This window comes from Excalfactoria chinensis, chromosome 5 (assembly GCF_039878825.1).
Source record: "Excalfactoria chinensis isolate bCotChi1 chromosome 5, bCotChi1.hap2, whole genome shotgun sequence".
Lineage (NCBI taxonomy): Eukaryota > Metazoa > Chordata > Aves > Galliformes > Phasianidae > Excalfactoria > Excalfactoria chinensis.
In genome coordinates this window covers 37,463,850-37,490,254 of record NC_092829.1, presented here as the reverse complement: position 1 = coordinate 37,490,254, position 26,405 = coordinate 37,463,850, and the positions used below count along the sequence as shown (strand labels likewise).

Here is a 26,405-nt window from a genome sequence, read left to right as displayed (position 1 = left end):
ACATGTGTGCACAGGGAAGACCTTCCAGGCCTCCAATCGCTTTTGACTAGCAGATCTGGTGAGCTACTAGCGGTTGCTTCATCTACACATTTCTATGAACATTCCGCACCAAGCAGACGATGCTGGAGTCTATAATCCAAGGCACAGCAATTACTAAAAACAATATATTGTATACTTGGTTCACTGTGCAGAATCTATATGACTCAATGGAGTAATGAAAAGAATTACAATAGAATTCAACAACTGCAAATATCCTGTCAATACCTGTTATATGTTAAGAACAGAAAATGTATTTTTAGTTTACTTGCATTCTTCTCTAAAAACATCATATTCTGACATCTTTTTCAAATGCAGGCTTATGAAGTAGTCTACCAGTCATATCAGAATGCTGGAAAACTTGTAGCAACTAGGTAATGTGCCCACAATCAATGTTTTACTTGAAAAATGCACTTATTTTCATGAAAATCCTCTAAAAGGTACTTCAGAAAAGAGTAAATTGGTTTTGTTACTGGCACTGGGGGAGGTCTGTTGCAGCTGAAGGAAGTTTGCTGTTCCCTACAGACAGGCTGCAGGACAGCCACCCAGCTGCTCTGCAGAGTAAGGACCTGCACGAAGCCAGTCACGGAGAAATGGAGAACAATTCTGCAGTTACACACAAGAAAGCAGCTCCAGAATTTACCAGATGTACATGACCACTGTAGTCATGCAATGAGCTGCATGCTGGGATTCACTGCTGCCCACCTCACTCAGCAGTAGGGCCATTTTGCAATGCAGTAGCTGCATTTTGTTGTAGTTGTTTTTAAACACTAAAATCACTGCAATAAAAGGTATACTATGAACTTCTAAATGACTGTTTTCTGATTCTTAGATATTAGAAGACTACTAAAAAAGAATCAATACAAGCAAATACAAAACTAGATGAAGAAAGTGATATTGCCTGAGACAGAAATGGTCATCTGAATGGCAAACACTTCTATTAAGGCAATTAAAAGACAAAATAAAAGGGAAATGTGATTTATTCATTCCCATAATGCTAACACATAGGAAAAATCTATTAAAAATTAATGCATTACAACCACAAAGAGAATGTCTTAACCATAATCATTTGCCTTTCACTGAGCCAAACAAGAGAAGAAAGTGAAGAGTTTGTGCAATGGATAACGTAAAAAAATATTTAAAAGCTTCATAATATTTATATTTCTGAAGAAATTTGTCATGAAGGTCATCTCTCTGTCATTCTACTTTCTGTCCCCGTTCCAGCTGATGCTTGGCCCAAAACACAGTCAGTACCACCTGGGGGTGGGACCTCCTGCCACACTCCTCTATAGAGCACGGGATGCTGTCGGGAGTCTTGCCATGCTCAAGGAAGGCAAGTGCAAAGGCCTGGCCCTGTGGGACTCCACACTTTAACTAGGAAACATTTCAGCATCTGTGGAATAACTGTGTCTTGTTTTGGACGAGTTTGACTGTTGTAGACTACAGAAACTGCAGCAGCACTTTTTGTGCAAAATAACCACTAATTTGCTATGCTATGTAAAATGACAAGTTCCAGAGTAAGCTTGCAGATGTTTTTACTGAGTTAAACTATTCCAAAATACTTCAAGCCTAAAAAGATACTAAAATAAATACGTAGACAGCCCATTTTCTTCTCAGACAGCTTTACTATAGTTCATGCACGCAAACAGACTCCGACAAACCAGCTAGAACTAGCTGAATTACCAGATACTTTCCCAAGACACAGATTTTCCCCAACAAACCACTAAAATTCCAAGGCTCAATGCAGAAGCATGAAACATGTCACTAAGTATTAGGGAGAGTCCAAAGGAAAAGTCTTATAAATTAAATACATTTACATACATACCAGTAAGAACTTCATACATTCTTTTTGCTTTGAATACCACCTCTTGTTTGCCTTAAAATCCACAACTGAAAAATACAGGGAAATGTTTTCAAAATAAAACTTCAGAACGGAGAAACTCCACGTCAAACTTCAAAGCCACCGAAGTTCTCAGAAAAATCCATGTCAGTGTTTGTTCTCAGCACAGTTACAACTGATACTTTCCTATTTCTACTCTCCTAGACCATGCGCTAAAGGTTAAAAGAGGAAATATCTATCAGGAACAGATGATGGGAAAACACTTATCCAAAAATTACAAACTGACTGCCAATAAATTAAGAATCAAGGCAGTATCAAAGCAATTCAAGATATCTGAATGCAAATAAATTCACGTTACAAACTCAAATTACTTTAAATTCAAATCAGACAGGGTTTTATTTCTACTATATTTTTGCTTTTACTTACCAATTACTTAAACTTTCTTCTGACACCAAATATTTATTCCCAAGACACATGGAAACGTAAAACTACACTGAACTTCACAAAAATGGGAAAAATTTGGAATAGGAGATACGTGCCTTTTTTTTTTTTTCCTTCACTTTATACCAACCATCTTTAGCTCAGTCAGGCTGCCAGTGATGAGGTGGGATACTCTAACCTGGATACACCTAGATATAATCCCACTGCAGAGTCCCTCCCACCCATGTACATGAGGAAGCTCACAGAAGGCACCTCAGGAGGGCTCAAGTCCCACTGCTGGCTCAAAACAGGATAAACTCTCAAGTCAGTCTAGACTGGGGTTCTACTGAGTCCTTGAAAACCTTCAAGGATGGAGATTATTCAGAAATAGGATACAGTAAGGTTAGTACTGTAGGAACATGCTCAACAGATCAGCTGGGAGATCAGGCAGTTATGTATTGTATATAAACTTTCAGATTAAGATGGAAAGTTTCCAGGTAGTCTTACAACCTAGAACTCCCATCTCCACAATCTGAGCTGTAGGAACAGCTACTTGCAGAGATTTAACAAATAGATGAAAATATATATATATATATAGAGTATGATGATGGCCAAAATTGCAAATCTTCTACTGCTAGAAATTCACTTGGAAACAAACAGATCAACTCTAACATTACGACAATTATTTGTTTCTTGCATCCACTCTATTTTGGCTTCTTTGCTACAGGACTACTGTATTATACATACATTCTTTACCATCTTTCACTTTTTCCTTGGGAATTTTTTTTTTTGAATTGTTTAAAGGGGATAGGATAAGAGAAAAGGAGAAAAAAGTCAGGTGATGAAAGAAGCTGCGGCTGGACCATAGTGCCATTCGTCCTCTCTACTCCAGCACCAAACGCATCAGGCAGAGAACGTGACTGAGGGACTAAATTTGCACAGGAGTGGAATGAGCCAACGTAGCATTCCTTTGGTTAACTAACCTTAGTTGTAGTACGAAGTTATGTATCGCAGTAAGAAGAAAACCAAATGGGACTTTCAACCAAAAGTGCAACAATAAAGGCAGTTAAATATTACCATCTTTCACAGACAAGCAGTAAAAATAAATAAATAAATACTTAGCTGCTTGGACTTGGAAATCAGACACGGTATAATGCTCCTCCTCACATGAAACCACAGAACACATCTATCATGTAACTACTTAAAGCACATCCTTGGGCAATGTTAAAAATTAACAAACAGACTTTTACTTTAAAGGGGAAAACAGTCAAGGAAAATTGACTGGAGAACCACCTTTCTTGTGGCTGTTGGATCTAGAATCTGCTAGATCATCTGCTAGATCATATCTACCAGTATCAGATTCCAGTATTTGCTGGAAGGCAGGTGTTTGTCATTTCTTCATGCAATTGGTGTGAACCAGCTTCTACTGTTTATTCTAAGAGAGAGGTTCTTCAGTGTCAGCTCACTTCAACAAAGACACAGAACTCATGACTGACCCTCATAAAGCCTGGTGGACTACACTTGCAAAACTCATATTAAAAAACGTATAGAGAAGGTCATCAAGTTATCAAAAGTGTCAAAAATGTCTCATCTAAAATAATTATTTTCAGAAACCATTGGTTTTTGGTTGGTTGGAGGTTTTTTTTGTTTTGTATTGTTTTTTTAACATAAAAATAGTTTGCTTAGTAAAGGAAAACGAAAAATAGAAAGAAATACTGCCAGCTAATAGGGAAAAAAAAAAATCTAAAAAATACTGCCTTGTCATTTCCAGTGAATCCACATGAAAGTGCTCACAAAGAGCTGTGGAAATATGTTGACATTTAACCATTTTTAACAAGCTTCTTTCCCCCTCTTCCCAACAAAGTATTACACAAATCTTGTTCCTAAATTCCGTCTAAAATCACCATTAATTTCATTCAAAATGAGGCAAAAAGAAAAAAAGAAACTGTGAACTGTATTACTAAAGCTCAAAGTGAATAACCCATACTGAGGTAGCCAGCATATGCAAGACAAAAATAGCATGCATCACAGCATATATTTATGCTCAGTTTCAGTTTAAAGTAAGCAATTATTCATTTACAAGAATTTTAAAAGCCACAGTAAAAATGTCAACCTTTCTCTCATTGTCCAGAAATTCAAACAAATAAATAAAAAAAAAATAAATTGAAAAATAAAGGATGTATGGGAGAAATTACTTGGTTTCTATTCTACATTTATTCATACACACAATCATACTCAGAGATGAGTTTTGTCAGTATGATCCATGGCATTTTCAAGGATTAGGTTCATAACCTCAAGCACTGTAATTCTTTTCTAGATTAGGTTATTAGTCATGTTTATTATAATTGAAAACACCACATGGAAATTGCAGTCTTGTGCAAAATTTATAGGATGTGGCAGTGAAATGAGAGCCTAAAATATTAAAGTCCACATCGGTACTTTCGTTCCACAATACTGGTACAGATTTTAGGTAACACCTCTACTTTCCCCATCAAAACGAAGTTTGTCAGTGTAAAATCAATTGAAAATCAGGACTAGTGTATTTCATAGGTCTACTGTATTTCATAGATCTCAGTCCTAGCTACTTTGGTCAAAACAATAGGACTGGGAGAAGTGTGGCTTTAACCCATTCCATCTTCCAGTGAGACAAGCATCTGAGCATCTTCTTCAGATTCAGCGTCTCCTCAGCAGAGAAGTCTGACTTGAATTGTATATTCCCTTCATGTCTGACTCTCACAAAGGAAGGAAAGGGTCTTGATCAGGAAAATTCAATGCTTACAGCCCCTGGCACACAAGTCAGTTACAGGAAGACATAAACACACACATTTTTCTAGTTGAATGTGTTGGATGACTTTGGACATACCTATTGTACAGGGGGGCTTTTCTTTCCCTGATTAGGATATCATGTAGAAAACTCGTGGACCACTTCCAATATTGTGACTAGCAAACAATTCTTACATACAAAGCCAAAAATGTAGGGGAGGGTTGTTTGATTTTTGTTTTTTTAAAGCTAAGACAGAAGGAAAATGTTAATGGCAAATACATTTTTTTGAAGCTGTCAACCAAAAACAGTGAGCTCCTTTAATATATTCCACGTGTCAATACTTAATGTTGTGCTTAGCAACATGGATTGATGTCTTCGAAAATTTAAAATGGATCCATAATTTTAGCCTCTTTCCTCTTCTTACTAAGCAGTACTTACTGCTAGCTCTATAGTAAGCAGAAACTATACAGTAGATTATTAGTTCCTACAAGTATTTGAGGAATAAGCTTGTCATTAGAAATAGAGCTACTGTCATCAACATCTTCTGGCTGTTTATGTTAAATATGACAGCACAGTTCGCCCATCTTTCACAGAGGCGATGAAAGAGTTACAGGTAGCCTAGGCTGTAATCTCTTCCAATGGCACAGCTGCATCCCAAAGAGGAGGAATGGACAAGATGTCAGATGAGAATTCAAGGTTTACAGAATCGTGTACTGTTCCATACACAAATTAATTTCATGGACAAAAGATAATCACAAATGAGATTTGGTATAGTAATTTCAAAACAGTTCATAGTGAGGAAAACTCAAACAGCAACAACCACCAGAAACTCTGACGCTCGGTTCCAAATGAAGATGAGCAGGCTGGCCACAGGCTTTCATGAAAGCACACCCTTGGCAGTTTGGTTGGAAATTTCAGATTCAAAACCCCTGCTTAGTAAATTCACTAGAAGCATTCTTTTCAGCTTTAAAACATTTATTTAAAAAAGTTAAGGAAAAAAAAAAATCAACTAAGTAAAAGTTAAAATATGAGCACTCAAAATAATCAAGTTGTCTTCCCTCCCGTCCCCTGCCACATCCCAGGCCACAGGGATGTGGACACACAATTCCCTTGGCAAACTGAACCTTGGCATTGCCCCTCCAAATGCAATCCGAACCTTGGCATTGCCCCTCCAAATGCAATCCAGTTGCTTCTCTGCCAAGGACACATCACACCCATAGGGCCACACTAGGCCAACAAAACAGTACAAAACAGTACTGCCTCAGGCCTCTGATTCATCGCTCAATACAGGGAAGTCGTGGAGAAGGAAAGCACTATTCCAATACAGGTACTACCATCTTGGATCCTCTACACAGAAGACACTCTCACAGGAGCAATGATCCCATGTTGTAAGGCAAGCAGCTCCAAAATCAGAGGATCAGGAATATAAGAAATATCAGCAAGGACATGTAGCAGCTTACTCAAGGCATGTCAATGTGACAAAACTCACAGTGATCTTACTGGCCCCAAAGAAGTGGTGATGAAGCCTAAAGTCTACTGACATCAGAGCCCGTTTCATGAGATGCCCATAGAATCCTTTCCTCAGAAATCTGATATTTAAAACACTTTCAGAAAAGCCTGTTTTCCTACACAATAGTCAGAACTGTTTTTTGAAAAAAGTACAATTAAACTTTAAAACAAAAAAAAGTCACCCCAGTTGAAGAAAGTAAAAATGAACACAAACTCTCCAACTGCGGCAATCAGTGTAAACTTAACATCTTACCACAAGCCTCGTTTGACCTGTGGAAAGTAGCTCAGATTCTCTGTAGCATAACATTTCTAACAACAGCAATGATATATCTACAAATATTTCTCTGTTACACTGCTAAAATTAGTATTTAAAACACAGCATTCCAAAGTTCACAAAATTCCTGTAGCAGTAAAGCAGATAATTTAGGGAAATTATGGTCCTGTGTACATTCTAGCAAGAATAAGTCTGTATAGAAACTAACCAGCTTTTCCCTAATAAGCTAAAACTTCAACACTGAACCATCCTAATGCTGTCCCAGTAATAAAATAGCATGCATCTTTCCTGTACTCTCTCTCATACTGGGTTTGATATAGCTAAGCTCTCTCTACAAATCTTGCGTATTTATTTTTAGGTTGAAGCTTAAGTTGAGCAGTTTTCTCTTCTTATACTGGATTTGTGGTGGCATAGAGAACAACCTTACTTCCACACCTCTAAGAAAGAAAATCTAAAGTAAGGGATAGCTTGTTTGTATTAAAACAAAATGCTAGATAACACCGACTTAGGATCAATCCATTATACTTCATTCAGCAAAAGACAAAACATATTGGAAAACTAAAAGGTACAATTTTTAGCTACACTGAAAATTGATGATTAAATAGACAAGAGCCAGTAATTTTCTTTCTTTGAATACAACTTCAGAAGCCACACTAAACTCAGTCCCTAGTTTAATTGAGGTTTCCACTGCAGTATCAACGTAGCAACCCACATGTAAGGTATCATCCATATTAGGTAAAAATAATGTACAGGACATATTCTGTTACCCAAGTCATCACAGTAAATTAATACTTTATAAGGAAAGCTCATAAGCTCTACCATATTTAAGCAATTTCACAGAATAGGGCGTGCGTATGCCATAATAATGCCACACCTTAATAGTTAATAATATATGAAGTATGCCATTATTATCCCATACTACACACCCTAAAATACTTCTGTACAGATCACATCTATGTATTTAACAAATGAAACAGTAATACTTAGAGCAAATGCCTACTTAGTAGCTGATAACCTCAAAACATTTTATCAGAAATAAAAGCCACCATAAAATATCCCATAGAATATTTCTGCTTGAATATCCATTTTGAAAAAAAAATTCACTAACCTCAAATTAGAAACACAGATTCTTAGCACATTACTTGCCTATATGAACGAACTCCTACAGAAACAAGCCTAAAGATGAAGGAGGGTATGTCAGAATGAGCTCGTCTTCTTTACTTCTGAAGCACTCTTGCAAGCTTAACAGTGAGCTTTGAAACACATGATGTACCTATAAACCTTTACACATGCTCAAGTTTTGTGGTTAAACTGCATCTGCCCTTCCATTTTAACAAATCAAGAAACAGCTTAATAAAACCAACCCACTACAATTATCTCTATAAATTCACAGCCTGAACTCAAGAGCTTGAGGAGTTAAGTGGTTTCAGCTGAACTCTTCTACAATACTACCGTACTGCTTGCAGTCTAAAGCCAAACTCAACACAAGACCAGCTATCTATTCCTTCACTGTGTTGTAGCTCACCTTGGAAGAAAAGCTGTCACAATGTACTATTGAACACTTAACTGAAAATATCTACTCAGCCTTCACCATGCAAAGTACAAACAGAAGTTTATGTGGCAGACAGAATAAATAAGATTCAATACTTATATTCCTTAGCTTAAAATTTAATACATATTCAAATATATTTCAGCTAATAATATGATTGCATAGAACTTATGATTACTGTGTGTTTTCTCAGGCATAATGAAAACAACACAACCACTTATCTTCTTCAGCTGCAACATACTATGATATAGACAATATTGTTGTCTCGAGCCCGATTACTATTGACTAAGTAACAGATTTCCATCTATTTTATCTGTCTTTGGTTATATGAATTGGGAAGCAGTTTCCAGTTTATGTTAATTTTGCACAACTGTATCACCCAAGAGCAAAAAAATAAAAATAAAAAAAAAATAAAAATAAAAATAAATCAATTTATTACAATATTCCAAAGCAGTTTTCCAACTACACAGTTGGAATTTCTGTTCATTTTTTAGATTAAAGACATTTCAACATGAAATGACAGGAAGAAAAATAACATTCTTTCAAATAATACTATTAATCAAGGATGTACAAGAAACAAACTTTAAATTTCAAAATAGAAAACTCTGAGGGCATGTTCATAGAAGCGATTCAGCCATAGCCAAAACCAGCAACAAATGATTTTTCTAAGCACATTTTGTTACTCAGTACAAATATAACTCTATGTGGATGCTCCAGAGCTTCTAATTTAGAGGTTGCTGCTGTTAAAACACATTGGCTGGACAAGCAAGATACCTTAATTTGAGGAAGGAAAACAGACTTTCCAGTCCCTTTTTAGTTTCTCTATTATTTGAAAGAAGGAGATCAAATTCAATATAGAGGACTCAAAACTGATATGAAAATAGTCTAACAACAAATCTTACAAATTCCAAATGCCAACAAGTCTCTACAAGTATATTACTGGGCCAGAACGAAGGAAAATCATTGTGAAATAAGCTTTCCTGGTATGCAGTTATAGCGAATAATCATGAGGTGATGGCGAGAAGCAGACAAATCTGGTATTCGAAGAATGTTAAAAACATCGAGGTCACAAATGCACACTGTAACTTTAGTGCCTAATTCTTATCCCGCTATTTTGGTATTAAATCTAATTCACTGTTCATTCTGAACTTGTAGGTCATGACTTTAATGACCTTATTTCTCTCTTCTACACGTTATAACACTCAAACACGTGTGGAAAATGAAAAAACAGGCAAAAATGAAAGGAGGATGATTTTGTATATGGCATTCCCAGAAGTGGACTTTGCTAGAGCTTAAAATACTACATTATACCAATGTCTATTTTTCAGTAAATTGCAGAAGTACTTATCTGCTCTTGGACCAAAACTTTATTTATATTTTTTAGAAGAAATAAACATTTTCTGAGCTTGCAGGTCACAAATGAGCCTAAGATAAAGCAATGAAATTACTGTCATTGGGCATCTTTAGTATTAAAACCATATTTGCTTGATTAAAATCCAGTGCTGTGTCAATCTTCACCAAGATCTAAGTGCGTCCCATCACAGTTTCTTTTCAAGACACTCTACCAAAGGCTTACACTTATTTACCTTTATTTAGGTATGGGGCTTAAATACTGAATTCTGAAAACACCAAGAAAGAATAAATATCAAAAAGCAGAAAGATCAAGCCAACTATTTTTATTAAACTCCCCTTAATTTTTTGCCAGTGACAACGGGAATATTAGCAGCCCAACATAAACAGAATATTTTATTAGGGGGCAGGGGAAGCGTTATTACACATTATTTATTCCATTATAAATATTTTATTTCTAATTTTATGCATATATTGGCTACATTAGTTCAGGTAACTTGGCAGAGACTCAAGGCAGAACATGCATTCTTTCAACATAAAAAGATCAGACATTTTTTACTCAATAATTGAAAACCTACTCAGTATCTGAGTGCAATCTACTTATTCCTCACACCTCCTTTTGCTGACATAAATAAAAGTTTCTCATTAAAGATTAAGAGATCAGTGGGGGGAGGGGAAAGATGAGCAGCAGCTTGCAGACAATTTTATGACAAAATCTAGATGGAAAAGTTACTTCAAAAAAGAACAGTAGTAACTTAGTTTGAGACAAATCTAAAAAGATGAGGGGAAAAAAAATCACTCCAGAAATTTAAAAAAGTGATGGAGTCTCTAAACGTGCAGAATTTTTTGGCTTGGCCTTCTGTTTTTTTCTTTCTTTTTTACCAGATTTGGTCCAAAACGGAGATGGGTACTGCAACATTTGCAGGTTGTAGCAATGTGCAGAGCACAGGTGACATTATCAAGCCTACCTGCTTTTTCTCTACCCGCAGAGGAAAATGCAGTAGCTAACAGAAACCAGAGAAATAACAAGAACAAACCAGACACATAAACAAAGAAATATGCTAAGAGTCATCTCAAAACAGATGGTTGGACCTGGAACAATTGTACATTTCCACAGAGAAGATGAGCTGAAATGCCTTGTCCTACATTCTCAATGTGAATTAAAAACTACAAGATTTGCCATATCGTGTGAGAGAAACCCATTTGTGAATGAATTTGAAAAGCTGTTTAAAAGAAGATTTGGCTCTCAACGTTCCTATCCTTTGCCTAGGTTCACTCTGTAGCTCAGATTTAATGAATTGCAGGTTGAGAAAGAACTACAAACCTTTAAAGGATCACCACACAAGTAATATTAACTTCACCTCAAGTCTGAACTGCCTTATCTCCAAATCTGTGAAAGTTGTAGCTTCAGAGAATCATACTATGAGCCAGTTCAAGTCCTTAATTTATTACTCTACTGTTGATACAGAAATAAAACTACCTCTTAGTTTATCCTGGTGTCCATTACAGCTAAATAAAAGCACCTGTTCAAATGATCCTTTGACAGCATGCCCAAGAAGAAGATAAAGATATTGCAACTAAACAGAGGGCACAGAGGTCTCTTCTAGAAATATTATATAAAGCCACACCACTTTATGGATCAAACCACAGCATTAACAATCATTTTTGAAAGGTTTTGGCCTTTATACCTGGTTTATAGGTTTATATCTGATATTCACAGAACAATGAAGACAGTACAGAAGTTATTGCTAGGAAAAGATTAGGTAAACTGCTGACCAAATTCCAAGTTCCACAGTATTGCTTCCTTACTCATAATTCATCACTGACTAACCATGCTTATGGCTTTCTTCTCACTTTACTGTAATCAGAAGCAAACTCCCTAAACTTAGTTTATTGATTTTACTAAAAATAAGAAAGTATCTTCATTATTATCTCAGGCAACATTCCCAGATCCCACTGAATTAAACATCTTATTATAAATGCTCATATTAGAGCTTATTAAAGTTAGGTTAGACCATATCAGAAATTATTACAGAACAGTACTGGAGGAAGGCCATATAAGAAGCTCAGCTCCTTTTCCTATTTTCAGACCTGCATGTAAGTTCATAAGGGTATTCTTTTTACACCAACTAATATCAAGTTTCTGCGCCAACAAAAGGAATAAACTGCAAATTGTGAAGTAATGGACAAAATAGAGTACAAAAAAGCTGTACACTAAAACCTGAAAGACCTGAACACATTCTTTTTTTCAATTCAATGCAGTTACTTAAAGGTACTTGAGGCCAACAAATTTCTTTTGAAAAAAAAATAAAGAAATAAAATCCCAGTCTTTTCCCTGGGACTCTGCAGGTGCTGAACAACTCAAGTCAGCTTGCTCCTAAGGTGTCCACAGGTACTTGTGCAGAGGGTACATTTCATTGCACCAGGTGTTGTAGGGCAGCCACTTGCTCCGCCCTGTACTGAGGGCAGAAAGTGAAACCAGCAGTTAAAGAAATTAGAAAGAGGTAGAAAATCTTTGTACAAAAGATTCTGCTTGACTTCTAATAGCATGATAACGTTGCAAACTGCAGCACCGAGTATATTGAATTGTTAAGTCTTTTGAGTATTCACAATCTGCTTTAATTATCTGATTTAATTATTATTAAATGAACACCTGTAGGATACGCCTCTTATAACCTACTACAAATAAGAGCACTGCATAAAATCATCACAGAATTGTTTCCAAGTTGAGGAAGTCAAACTTTCAAACTGTCAAGATGATTTAAGTTGGTAGAAAAAACCTGCATCAAATGTTATTAGAAAGATATAAAAAGTTCAAATTAGACAGTTGGTCAACTAATGAGAAATTCTTATCAAACCAGCTCTAACAAAACACACCATCAACAAATTCGTTCAGAAAAAAACTTTCCCCCCCAATTATCCTGTTTTCTTTAACTGTTAGAAAACATTCCAAGCCGATTTACATTATTTAACAATCAACTGCACAGATCGATTATTTCTGGATCCCCAGAATGTATTCAGTGACCCAGTTCAAACTTCACAATCTTGTATTCAGCCCAATAGATTGTATTTGTTGAGATGCACACCATCTCCCTGCCTGCTCCCTCACACAAACTAGGCAAGCTAGTTGTGTGACAACTGGAAATATAGCTACGAATTCAGTAGACAAGTCTTGCTTTACAGCTCTCTCCAAAACCACAGAGAATCCCAGCTCCCTGTACAAAACCAGACAACATCCAAAACAAACAGAACCTCAGAAACTTCAAAATTACAGCATGTCAAGCTTAAGTATGATTGCAATTTACTACAGCATGTTGAGAATTAATTATTTCTACTAATAAGCCAAGACAAATTATGGGAATTTTAAACAACAAATTGTTAAACAGTTCTGACATATTTCACTTCAGTGTCTTAAGGGGTTATCACAGTTTTGCAGTTTTAATTTTCTATCCTCCTACTAAGCAGTTATAGGAAACTGACCTGACAGCGATAAGAACTCTTCAGAAAAACCGCATTCACTGAGGAGGACAAAATCCCAAAGGAAACACCTGACAGATACTATTGTCCCTCCCTGCAGAGGAGCAAACAACCAGACGTGCAGAGATCCAGAGTCTTAGCTTTCCGATTAACAAATGAAAAAGGAACCTCGGGAGACTATCCAAGTGACTCCACTTTCATGCTGCATTCAAACAAGTCATTCCTCCCGGATATTTTCTAATACTTAAAACAATAATGCTCAAAATTCTCATTTTAAGCTCTTTTTAAATGTTTCCTGCTCTTCACACTAAATTTTCTTTGCTATAACATCCAACCACTACTACCTTATTCTCAAAATATAAGGAGAACAAACCCATTGCCTTTCTCAATGCCAAAGTCTTTTATTTATCTGATGTCTTCCTTTGCCTAGCCCCCGGCTATCAGAACAGTGTTAGCCTTTTTCAGAACTAAGTATGAATCAGGGAACTTTAAGAAGCACAACACACTTGTTTGCCCACACAAAGTACTGGGAAATGCTGACACCTGCTTACTACCTAGGCAAGGTAAGCTGAATACGATACAAGAAGATAGTACTTTTTATATAACAAAAAAAAAAAAAAATAAAATAAAATAAATCACTTTCATTGCATCTTTTCACAGTATTTTGTCAAGAAAGAACACATTTTGCCATGCAAGGGCTATGTGAAAATCCTTAGGTTTCAATACGAAATTACATTATCCCACTAACCTACAAAATCCAGCAGTTAAAATCCAGTCAGTAAAAGTAGTGGGATTCTGAAACCTGAATACAGCCATTTTACAGCACAGCAGAGACACTGCTTTAAAACACAGCATATTTATGGCACTGTAAGATTTCCACTGGAGGATAATATAGACAAGTTAAAGGAATATAAACTGAGTCCATAATGCTGATAAAGAATGTTAGCTGTACATCTGCCACAATATTTTCTACTGAAGTACTGAAAGAATCAGTGCTGCAATGCAATACATAAAGAACACCACAATGCTCTTCAAAGCGCTACCATAAACTCTGTAATGTACTTTTTCATTAGGTAATTATTTAAGTAATGATTCTTGAAAACAGAACACAAAATCTGAGGGGAAAAAGAACTGAGAGAACCAAAACATCTATGGCTGACCAAGAGCGCTGGCACCTAAACGGATTCTGTAAGTCAACCATTTATTCAGATCTTTAAAAGTACTACTGTTGTAGAAAAACTGGCTTATACATCAGCTAGTTAAGACTGGAGCCTTTAATGATTAGCTCCCTTAAAACTTTAATCACTTCAGACTGTAAGAGGCTCATCTGCAGTCCAGTTCATCTCTTATGCCTTACTTAAACTATTACATAAAACATTCAGGTATTAGATTTTTTTCTAGAAAACATGGAATATACCAAGTGGTCAACCAAAAATGGTGCTGAACAAAGAGCTGTAAAATGTTAAGACCATCACTTCCATAGGCATGTCTAATGGTTTTCAGAAACACTTTGTTCGAAATCTCCAAAAGTTTATGTTCCAGAAGTTTAAAGTCTAGCTTACCTTAAAATGTCTTCCATTGGCAGACAGCAATTGTTTTTTCAATGCAACTCTGAAGACAAATAAGGTGTGTTTTTTTCTTGGGTTCCTCTCCCCCCCCCCCTTTGGACAGCTTTCTTCCCCACTGATCCCACACTGAAGCTTTAACCGATCTGTATATTTCCTTAACAACTCAGAAGTATAGCTGTCACTCATAAGATGTGTACACCATCACAAATTGGAAAGTTGTAGAGGTATATGAACTTAGTTTTTGTCAGAACATTGAGACCTTTTAGTTAAGTCGAAATACCAACACACTTTAAAAATATATAAATATCATTCCATACAGTCATTTGATATGATTGATATGTCTATGATTCTATGATATTTCTTTTTCCCACACTTCGAATTCCAAATTAGTCGGAATCTGGAAAATAAATCCAATATTTCATAATACTTCATGTACATTTTAGAGTTTACATCCTAAGCCACTGGAAGGCGCAGAAACTCTAAGATGAAGGTGTACTAAGGGATAATATGCTCGTGACAGCAACATCCAACCCTCAAGCAGGAGGCCAGATTTCAGACAGCTCTCAAAAGGATGCATACTGTCTTTCCTCAGTATTTCTCATAGCATCATAATGCCTGTAAGCTTAATCCAAAGGAAAAGAATAAAAACATTTTTTTACTAATTGAAGCTACATTTTATGGTGTAAGTAATTATTTGGATAGGCCATTAGCTTGTCTAGAAATATACACCCAATTCTATACTTACATACCTTTGAATTTAAAGTTGTATGAATTGATGGCTCTACTAACGGTTATATGGGGGAACGTTCCTCCCTCCTCATCACAAATTACTAACCAGTGTTGCATCCAGTTTAGTTTCACACAACGAAATCTATTTGCAAGTGTGATTTTCACGGGCACAATTAACATTATCCTCCCAACTGAGTAATGCAGATGAGACATAGTTCAGCTAATTTAGCCCCCAGACAAAAATGAGCATACACTGTAAGACTGCATACCAAAGTATGCAAGTATACATTGTAACACTGCATACCAAAGCTTCCTCCTTTGATGTATAACTAATTACAGTCTAGAATAGTTTATAGCAGAAGTAAAATAGGCTTATAAATAAGAAAAATATGCAGAAATATAAAGCCAACTCATGAAACCAACACACTCTCTTAAGATTTGTTCTACAAGAGAGAACAATAAGTTTAACCATCCAAGTACTAAACTGCTGTATGTCTCATGAGTTTAAAGGTCTATTTTTAAACTTAAAGTGTATTTGTGTAAAACTTCAGTAACTTCTCTGAAACAGACCAGCCATTGTCAAAGGTACCCAAACATATGCACTTAAAAATTAAAAACTATTCAATATTCAATAATATATATATATTATATATACATATATATATATATAAACAGGAACTTGCAGGTGGCTCGGGTCTCAAAGTTTCTCTGTTCAATTATAAATGAAACAGAGGTAAAAGCTGTGAAGCCATTAAATAAATGGAAAATGCAAGATGAAGTTTTAAGAGATGCAGATAGGTAGAAGCTAAGAACATACACCAATCAAGAACAACTGACAGCATAATTCCCTCAACTGTGTCACAGCTCTGCTCCCTTACCACTAGCAACCAGAGACAATTCATTTTACAAAACAAATTCAAACATTTAATAGAGCCTCCTTAAGTATATTACTGTTGAATTTTGGATGATGCATTTATTTCAGAATTAATGTATATTAAAGAAAACTAGGAAATAACTAACATACTACTTACATAACAAAAAAAAAAACCCATACATACTCTTGATTCTTATAATGAAGAATATATGCATATGAAATACAGTATTCTTCAGTAAAGTTCAAACTGCAATTACATTTTATAATGACCTAGTTCTCAACCTACCTATGTTGAATTAGCAGAAGTACAAACACAGTCAAGGCTAAAAGTTCTCGCATTTTGGTGTTTGTTTTTTTCCTAGGTAAGATGTTCTCAGGATGATTCCTTGCACTCAGACAGGGCAGGTCCACTGGGTACAGTCCTTTTATATCAGCCCATTTTTCAAAACTGAGCTCAACAAAACAAGAAACATTATCTGTACCACTTTTATTTAGGTTAGAACTATCTGCACCACTCTGTTCTCTACATTGACTTGGTCTGTGTCTCAGTAATCTTAGCAAACTGGAGTCAAGCAGGAGGTATGCGGGTTTCAGAGGAGGAAAGACTCATCCCAAGAAGTCTCACTGAACTTTTGAGCAGAACATGAACCAACTGCATTTCTACAAGCTGTGGTCCAAACAGACGTTTTCATCTTAAAGTACTAAAACTTGGGGCGTGAGCATGGGCATACTCATTTCAGCATAGTTCTTTGCCCTGTTTCACAAAATACCATGAACAATACGAATGGAAAACAAGCGTTGGATCATATCCTCTGCCAAGAGGAATTGTCCAATTCATCCTACGTTATTTGGACATGCAATCTGGGTATTCACGTGCCCATACTCACAAACAATGCACTTTATAAAACACTAGGGGGGCAGGAAAGGGAACCACGATCTCAGTGATTCATGGTAAAGGAACCAGCTTTGACAGTAAGAATCAAAAATAGAACTCCCATCTTAACACTAGGCATTAAAAGTGTGTTTCCATTTTTCCTTCATGAAAAATGGATAGAGAATAATGTTTTTCAAATACAAGTCATTGTTGTTCGGGTATTTCATTTCCCAGTAACAGAAACCATAAAGACTCCATTCAAAGGGGAGAAAATAGACTTGAAGGTATCTAGTTCTATGGCTAGTCTGAGTTAAGTAGTGTTCATAAAAACACCTACCTTCATTCTCATAAACTTTTTTGTCATCTAGACTGTTCTTACCTTCTTTCTCTCTTTTCCAGGTTTGCCAGTTACACTGTTAATGATATCAATACTGCCCATAAGATGACAGGCTTAAAACAGCAACACAGTGTTTCTTCTTTCCTTTCTATCTATTTACACTGATTCCTGTTACACTCTCACAAAAAGCTGAGAACAACATCTTGCCAATATCTGACTCTTCTAAATTATTTACTTTAGTATATAATCTTTGCATTATGTATTCAATCCTAATTAAATAAAATGTGATTGTCAAGTTTGGACAGCAATTCAAAACTCGGATAGTTTTACAGACTAGCTGAAAAGATGCCCCTACTGTTTAAAAAGCTGGATTTCATTTTCCTTGGGAAGCGTCAAGCCTCAGTGATTCTACTTAAGTGAAGAGCAGGGATAAACAGCTTCATTGCTTTAACTGTTAAGTGTTCTCTTTTATTTCAAAACATGTGTGGAATTGGTAAGGAAGATTAACATGACAAAATAAATCTCAGTATGAATCAAACTCTTGCAATTGTTTAAAGCAAGAACGAACCACCTCCTTCAACTCCAAGACAGTAGTTTAAAAAACAAAACAAATAAACAAAACTAAAAAAATAAACTAAACTAAGCCTTCACATCAAAAGGTTAATTCTCAAGATCCGTAAACGTCTTTGCTATGAAAGTCGCTCATCAGAACCTGGTTAGTAATCACTGAGCACACACTAATGGTTATAGTAAAGTGCAATAGCTATGCACAGTGCTATAATGTTGTAACAGTAGCAGAAATGCTTTAGAGAAAGCAGGAGCTTCCATTGTTACAGCACAGCACTACATTGCTAAATGCAGTATTATGCAAACCTACCACAAACACTGTAACTATCCACCACGTGTGTCGGAAATAATGCTTACACCAGTCATTAATGCATGACATCCCCACATAACATAAGGACTGTGCTTGACTATGAAGAAATTTAAACCACACTGCTGAAGAAAATGAGCAGTCCATTCCACACACCAGCACACAGTGTACAAACCTCTGCCGTATGAGAGATCATACTGGCAAGCAAAAAACAAAGATCTCCTTCTTCCCCTTCCTCAGGAAAGGACAGCACCTAACCAATGGCACGCTGTGAATCTGAAAGCCAGCTGAACATCAATTAAGAAGTACTGTACCAATAAAAGCTTGCTGTGTTTGCTGCATCTGTGTAATAAGTTCAGTGAAGCGTCAGTGTCTTTATTTTTTGCAGCAGATTTTGTAACACTTCCTACAGGCCATCTCCTTCCCTAGCCCATCCTGTCCCAGAAGTCCCTAAGTTCACAGCAGTGAGTTTCTGCTGACTTCTCAGAAACCTCATTTGCATAGCGTAACCACTGCAATCCATTTCTCTTTGGAGTTTTTAGGGCCATACTTGTAACGAATCCCTGACCTGAATGAGTAAGATGTACCTCCTCACTGCATCTCAGCATCACACTACAAGAGGGAAAGTGCTACTTACCATAGAGAATACATAAAATAGATCACTGTATGCTCATCTTGTTCAGCACAGCTTTCATTAGTGTTGTCCTTAACAGATAGCATAATGAATGCTAAAGACTCACTGTTTTAATGAAGCCAGTTAATTGTGATGTCGTTATAATTTCCAATTCATTTTTTTTAAAGTATACAATATAAAAACACACGTCTGTTCACTTGAACATGATTTGATGAGTCATCTGCAATTTTAAGGATGCCTCTAAAAATGTAGCCAACAATAGACATATGGACACAAATAAACATTTATTTTAAATGCATTGCTTCTAACCATGAAGCAGATTCCTCTTGTATTCTAGGAATACCAACATATAATAAGAATAAATTATCTTCTGCTAGCCAAAATTACTATTCTGAAAGCTATTATCTCCCCTTTACCCACCTTTTTTCTTCTCATTCCCTGATTGACTTGTTAATAAGTTACTGTATGGAGGCAGATATCTTCCAACTATATGTAAAAGGAATTCTAAAATGTACAAAATGTAGAGCAAACTTACCAACTCTATTCCCTGTGGGAAAGGAGTATCGTCCCAGTCCTTCTGAGGAAACCTCTGTATTATTTTTCCCAAACCTTCTGCTGGACCTGCTGACATACAAGAACACAATTAGTGAAAGCCAGCGAACACCAGTGCAACCTGGCAGAATATCAACTATCATGAATTTGAGAATATATCCAGTACTTGTGAATGTTTCACCCCAAGAGGAAGAACTGGTTCCTCAAATGTATCTTGCAAGTCACAAAGTAAACACAGTTAATATTCTCCAGTAGTAACCTCAGAAGTCACAACATGAAATGAAGCTGCGAGCTGCAGACAGCTTTTATCTGCCACGTGTTTCAAAAGAGATGGCTGACTTTTGGTAATCCTACACTCTTTCAACAAAGAAAAGTAAACTAAAAGTAGTGTATAGTCTGTTATTTAAAACACACACACACACACACAAAACAAACAGCAAAAATGTAGTTTTGAAAAGGGAGAAGTTCATGGACTAAGAGCCTATAGGATTTATCTAGGACATTCTAGTGCCTGGATGGGAATCATGGCTGGTTTTCTAGGACATTCACCTGAGATTTTCTCACTGAAATGTACAGAGAAAAAAAAATAATAATAAACTGCTTATTTCTGCTAACTTCTCTCAATTGCTGGTTATTGGGGTTTTTTTGCCTCGTTTTCCTTTTTTTTTTTTTAATTTTATTTAAATACAGTGCAGTATATAATCAAGCCCTTCAAAAAAGACACAAATATTCCACAGCTGTGTTCTGAAAACCTGAATTATACAGGAACACACATGCAAACACAGATCTGCACACTCAATCTCAGAACTATTGGAGACTTGAAAAAGAACTTGAAAACAACCAACACGTTTATAAAACTTCATGTCTGGGATGCACAGCGTCAAACAGCCATTTGAAAGCAATTTTTACATTAATCAACATTTCAGTTTTCAGCTGGGTTGCTTTTTTTTCCCCCACCATGGCTCATATGATGCTGTGTTTTGGATTTCTGATGAAAGCAGTGGTGATAACACACTGATGTTTCTGTTGTTGCAGAGCAGTGCTTACACAGGGCTTCTCTGCTTCTCGCACTGCCCTGCCAACAGAGAGCTGGAAGGTGCCCAACCAGAACAGCTGACCCAGGCTGACCAAAGTGTTATCCCATTCCAGGTGGCATCATGCTCAGCGGTGAAAGCTAGGAGAAAGGAAGAAGAAAGGAAGATGCTGGGAGTGATGCCATTCATCTTCCCGAGAAACTGTTAAGTGTGCTGAGCCCTGCTTTGCTGGCAGTGGCTGAATATGAGCCTGCTGATGGGAAGTGGTGAATTAATTCCTTATTTTGCCCTCCATGTGTGCACAGCCTTTGCATTACTTAGTGAAATGCCTTTACTTCAACCCAGGAGTTCTCACATTTACTCTTCTGTCTCTGTACCACATGCAGAGAGCAAGTGGGCATCTGTGCCGTGCTGAGCTGCCAGCCAGGGTTAAACCACAGCACAAGACTGTTCTGAAGGAATACTGCACAACAGGACTGGTATGAGCTGAGTTGCTACCCAACACAAAGCAGGCTGTCCATAGATTTTGGCTTATGTCTTTCATATTTAAAGAAGCAGCACACAACAGTGGAGAGAATGTTCATCTTCAGTCTGTACACCAGGGTCTTTTCTCTCACACCCATCTTGCCTTTTCCACAGAAGAACACCATTTTCTCCATATTATTTATGTTACAACATCATGTTGTAGCTAATTATGTTATGCTAAAACACAATGTAGAAGATTAATATTAGTCTGATTTCTGAAGAAAATTGCTTTACGATAATGAGAATGGAAGGTGACAACACAACAAGCATAGATGAAAGTCTGATTTAAAATAGAAGCTGGTACTTCTATACAACACATAAAGGTTCCTAAACAGCAAAACTGAAGTCTGCAGGCTCTTAAAATGCATTTTAATAGTTAAAGCCCACAGCAGTTGAGATGAATCTTGAAAGAATCAACAACATAAAGAAAGATCAAATTTAGAAGTAAGGTTTTGTGGAAGGATGCCTGAAGGACCGTGCATCACAGACCCACTTTTAGGGCAAAACATGAAAGCAAATAGCTCTATAACACAGCATACGAGCAGCAGGAGAAAGAAGTTTGCATTAGCCACAAGTTCAAGCTACTTAATACAATATGCACATGAATGAACATAACATAAACAATCACAGCATATTAATGTGCTCTACGTAAAGCAGTAGTTGCTTTTATTATTAAGTATGCAAAAGATGCCTGGCAGTAGCAAGAGCTCAAGTGGCGTACTCAACAAAACCACTGCTACTGCTATTATTAAACACCCATGTTGCTATCTTCACTAAGTTATTTCTGCAAAAGCAAAACCCTTCCTATTCTTTGACTGAAGTATTTTGCAATTATTTTTACTTAAATTCTTGAGTAAATTATTTACATACCGCATAAAGTGATGTATGAAGCTTCAAAAAGTTACAGATTTTGAAAGCTGCAATTTCAGCAGTGATTGCAGCAATGAACCGCAAGTTCATTTTCAGGAAGGAACGGGGAGAGAAAAATAAAAAATAAAGATACTGCTGAGGTTCTTTTTATCTTGAGGATTGTGTAAGTCATTCTATTATGAATGGAACCTGATCAAACCGGAAATCTGAATTATACTTTTAGGCATATTGCTCTATCACCTGTACAACAGCTACACGAAGAGAATCTGTCCAAGACCAAGATGGAATTTCAGCCTGTAAAAATGCCATATTGCAGTTCACATCCTAAGAAACTGAGGAAAATCCAACTTTCCTGCCCAGACAAACTCTAACTGCGCTCTTCCTATCTTTGTCTTTCAACAACACAAACATGCAACATATTGAAATTCTGGCACAGCTTGCTGGTTCCTGAACCCGAGTCCCTTAAACTCCCTTCTTATATAAATCTTTCCCCATGAAAGGTCACATGCCATCTCATGCTTGCCCTTGAAATTCCAGAAGCAAGCTGTTAATGCAACTTACATTCCAAATTAATGAGAACTCTGATAAACTCTGTCTTTTTACTTACAAGCCCCCGATAAAAATGCATTTAAGTTATAAGTACTGTTAATCGTACCAACAAAGCTCTGGGTACAAGCACTTTGGTGACCTGTTAAGGAAAATTACAATACACATCATTTTCAGGTCTACACAAGAAGAAACGCTACGGATCACAAAGAATGAACTTCAGCACTTTTGCCACACAAAATGCTTTAAAACTACCAGCACGCATTCCCAGTACGAAGTCACTAAATCACCTGGAGCACAGGGAGGCACAGCTTTACATGTTTGAAGACACACTCTCTGATGGTGAATGATACACTAACACAGGCAGTACAGCTTCTGAGTACTATGGAAATCACTGCAATCTGCTGAGAAATTAAACTCTTTTTTTATCAGCGCACTTCAACAGTTTGAAACAGCTGAAGGTAAAGACTTTCAATCATACAGAAGAAAGAGACCAATAATGCCAGCTAGGAATTAATGAAGCCAAACACATAACTTCTTAACGGTGACTGTTATTAACACCAAACTACACTTCCACATTTGCTGACCTTGCTCAGTTTCTCCTAGACACATATCAGCCATACATAAAAGCATCTAACTGCCTCACCATTTCACCAATTAAAAGGATCCATACACAAACACTAAGTAAAAATGGTCCAATTTGCCAGCTGTTTGTACAGTCTGTATAAAGATTTCCTTTCTGAACGCACGCTGAGCATAGTGATCGTTTTAATACACACCACCAACACCTTAACACAACTGAAATCAACTTTCGGGTCACAAACAGTTCACCCAAGATTCAAATAGCTGCTTTCCCATCTTAACCCCTTCATTTTTTCCAATGTTTCAGTCCTGGGGTGGGGAAACAGGTGCAGATAAACAAAATATGATAGATGATAGAATAATCAAATTTATATCAGCAGGTACTTCCCAGATTTCTTGTCTTATACAGTTTATGATTGTATTTTCTTTAAGAAACCTTTTTAACAGCACCTGGACTTGAGCTTACTAGAACAAGCCCAGCTCAAGGCAATGAAAGTTCTGAAGCATCTCAAAAAGAACTGGCACTGCTCAGCCTAGAAGGCTCTGGGCAGGGAAAAAGGCAACAGAGAATGAAGGCAAAGCCAAACTCATCCCAGCAGTGCCCATTGTCAGGACAAAAGGTACTGGGCACTAATAAAAAGCAGGAAAATCTGAACACAAGAAAACACTTTTTGACTGTAAGGGTGGTCAGACACCAGCATCAGATTGCCCATAGACATACAAGCATCCATCCTCAGAAAGAATCTTTCCTGAATTTCAACTTTTCATTCAGATAGCCCAGAAAGAATGGCTTCATTTCTTCAGTAGGCAAGCCCAAAGAAGCAATTCAGCTCTTATAAAATATCTATGGTCTCTAAAGAGTGCTGTTGTGCTTTTTTTGGGGTGTTTAAGATGACCTTGAGAGTCTTGTCACCCCAATAATTGAAGGACTTCTATTATTTGGTTTAAACAATTTGTTATCCCCTCTTTCAGTTGATTACATGTACTCATATCTATTTCACTTGTATTTCATTCACTGCTTTGTCTCTATCAAGCTGTTTCACCCTAACACAGTCTTCAACAATCTTAAGCACAAATCAACAATTCAGTCCCAAAAAGCACCTCATCACCTTCATTCATTAAAACTGAATATTTTTTTTAAAACCCTATGTTAGCAAGGAAGACAATTCAGTACAGGGTAGCAAAAAATTAAACAGTTATTTCATGATTCCTGGAAACATACACTTTCATAGAAGCACGAAGCCATAGGATGCCTTGGGTTGGAAGACACCTTACAGAACATTCAGTTCCAACCTCCCTATCATAGGCAGGGACATCTCCTGCTAGACCAAGTTGCTCCCAAACACATCCAGCTTCACCTTGAACACTTCCAGGGATGGGGTGTTCACAACTTTGCTGGGCAACTTGATCCAGCATCTCACCACCCTCACAGTAAAGAATTTCTACCTTATACCAAAATGTAACCTCTTTTAGTTTCAAGCTGTTACTCTTTGTCCTGTCACTATGGTCCCTGATAGAGACCCCTCTCCAACTTCCTATAGGCCTCCTTTAGGTACTGAATGACCTATGTCAAGTCTCCACAGAGCCCTCCTTTCTCCAGGCTGTGTTCAGCCTCAAGCTCCCTTAGCCATTCTTCAAAGGAGAAGTGCTCCAGCCCTCTGATCATCCTCCTGGTCCTTGTCTGGACTTGCTCCAACAGCTCCATGTCCCTCTTACACTGGAACACCAGAGCTGAATGCAGAACTTCAAGTGTTGTCTCAAAAAAGCAAGGAAGAAGGGGAAATCATCTCCCTCTTTTGATGTTGCCCAGGGTAAAGTTGGCTTTCTGAGCTGCAAGCACACACTCACACTGAGCTCCTCATTAACCAGTATCACCAAGTCTTTCTCCTCAAGGTTGTTCTCAATCCATTACTTGCTGTACATGGCCTTGGGATTGCCCCAACTCAGGTGCAGGACCTGGCACTTACCCACCTCTCAAGCCTCACCAGGTCCCTCTGGTAGGCATCTTCTCCCCCAGCGTGTCTTCTCCTTATCAAAGAATTCCAGACATGCTCTACTGATGTATTTTAAAGGGCTACTAACTGATCCAGCCCACTCCACTCATGACACAGGAATCAGCTATTTAAAAATGTCAATTATGCATGTCAGTTCTAAGTACTACAAATTTAAACAAAACAAAACAGCAAGTATCTGGTAGGCATTTTGACACTACAGAGCATGTACAAACACGTACAAGCAGTATAAGCTCTTGGAAAGTCCCAGTATGGGAACTGGGGCTGGAACCAAGGTGTACAAGAGGCTAAAGAGAGCTTAAAATTATAGGAAGAAAAATATTTCTCTGATAGATCTAGAAAACATGGCACAAAGTTCTGAAAAATCTGCTCCTTGTAGCACATCACAGGTTATGAACATCTTAACTCTGAAGAAGACCGGGCGTTAACACTGTATCTTACTGTATCTTACTGTATCTTACTGTATCTTACTGTATCTTACTGTATCTTACTGTATCTTACTGTATCTTACTGTATCTTACTGTATCTTACTGTATCTTACTGTATCTTACTGTATCTTACTGTATCTTACTGTATCTTATCGTATCTTACTGTATCTTACTGTATCTTATCGTATCTTACTGTATCTTACTGTATCTTATCGTATCTTACTGTATCTTACTGTATCTTATCGTATCTTACTGTATCTTACTGTATCTTATCGTATCTTACTGTATCTTACTGTATCTTATCGTATCTTACTGTATCTTACTGTATCTTACTGTATCTTATTCCAGAGAAGAAACATTTCATAGCAGCCTAAGAGCAACAAGAGGTTAAATAAATAAATAAGCAAGCTAGCACTATTCAGAAGACAGACTTCCTACAATGACCACAGATACTATTTTTTGCAGCTCATCAGAATTCATACTCAATTCACCTTAATGAAGTCAAAGAAATGCATCCAGCAACATAGGGAAATGGAAAGACAGACGTTCTGGAGGTCAGTCATACAAATTAAGGCTACAATAAAAGACAGGGCAAGATGATCTTTAAGTCCTTTTGTTTGTAAACACAAAACTTATTTCTCCAACTTCTCAGAAAAGCAAGCAGTATTTCAATCCACTCCACACATACTGACACTATTAGTGTGAATTACCTGAGACAGTAATTCTCGGATGGTACCAAGATTGGTA

At 37.0% G+C, this 26,405-nt stretch overlaps 1 protein-coding gene across 4 annotated transcripts in view; it reads right to left on the bottom strand.

Moving 5' to 3' along the window:
* Positions 1 to 26,405, bottom strand: part of SBF2 (SET binding factor 2) — a 215,094-nt gene that overhangs the window by 155,977 nt on the left and 32,712 nt on the right. For 2 of the 4 annotated variants that reach the window (XM_072337706.1, XM_072337708.1), the window contains exon 2: positions 19,645 to 19,733. In XM_072337706.1, coding sequence (XP_072193807.1) covers positions 19,645 to 19,733 — 89 coding nt within the window. The remainder of the gene's footprint in view (positions 1 to 19,644; positions 19,734 to 26,405) is intronic. The other 2 variants (XM_072337707.1, XM_072337709.1) reach the window with 1 other exon arrangement.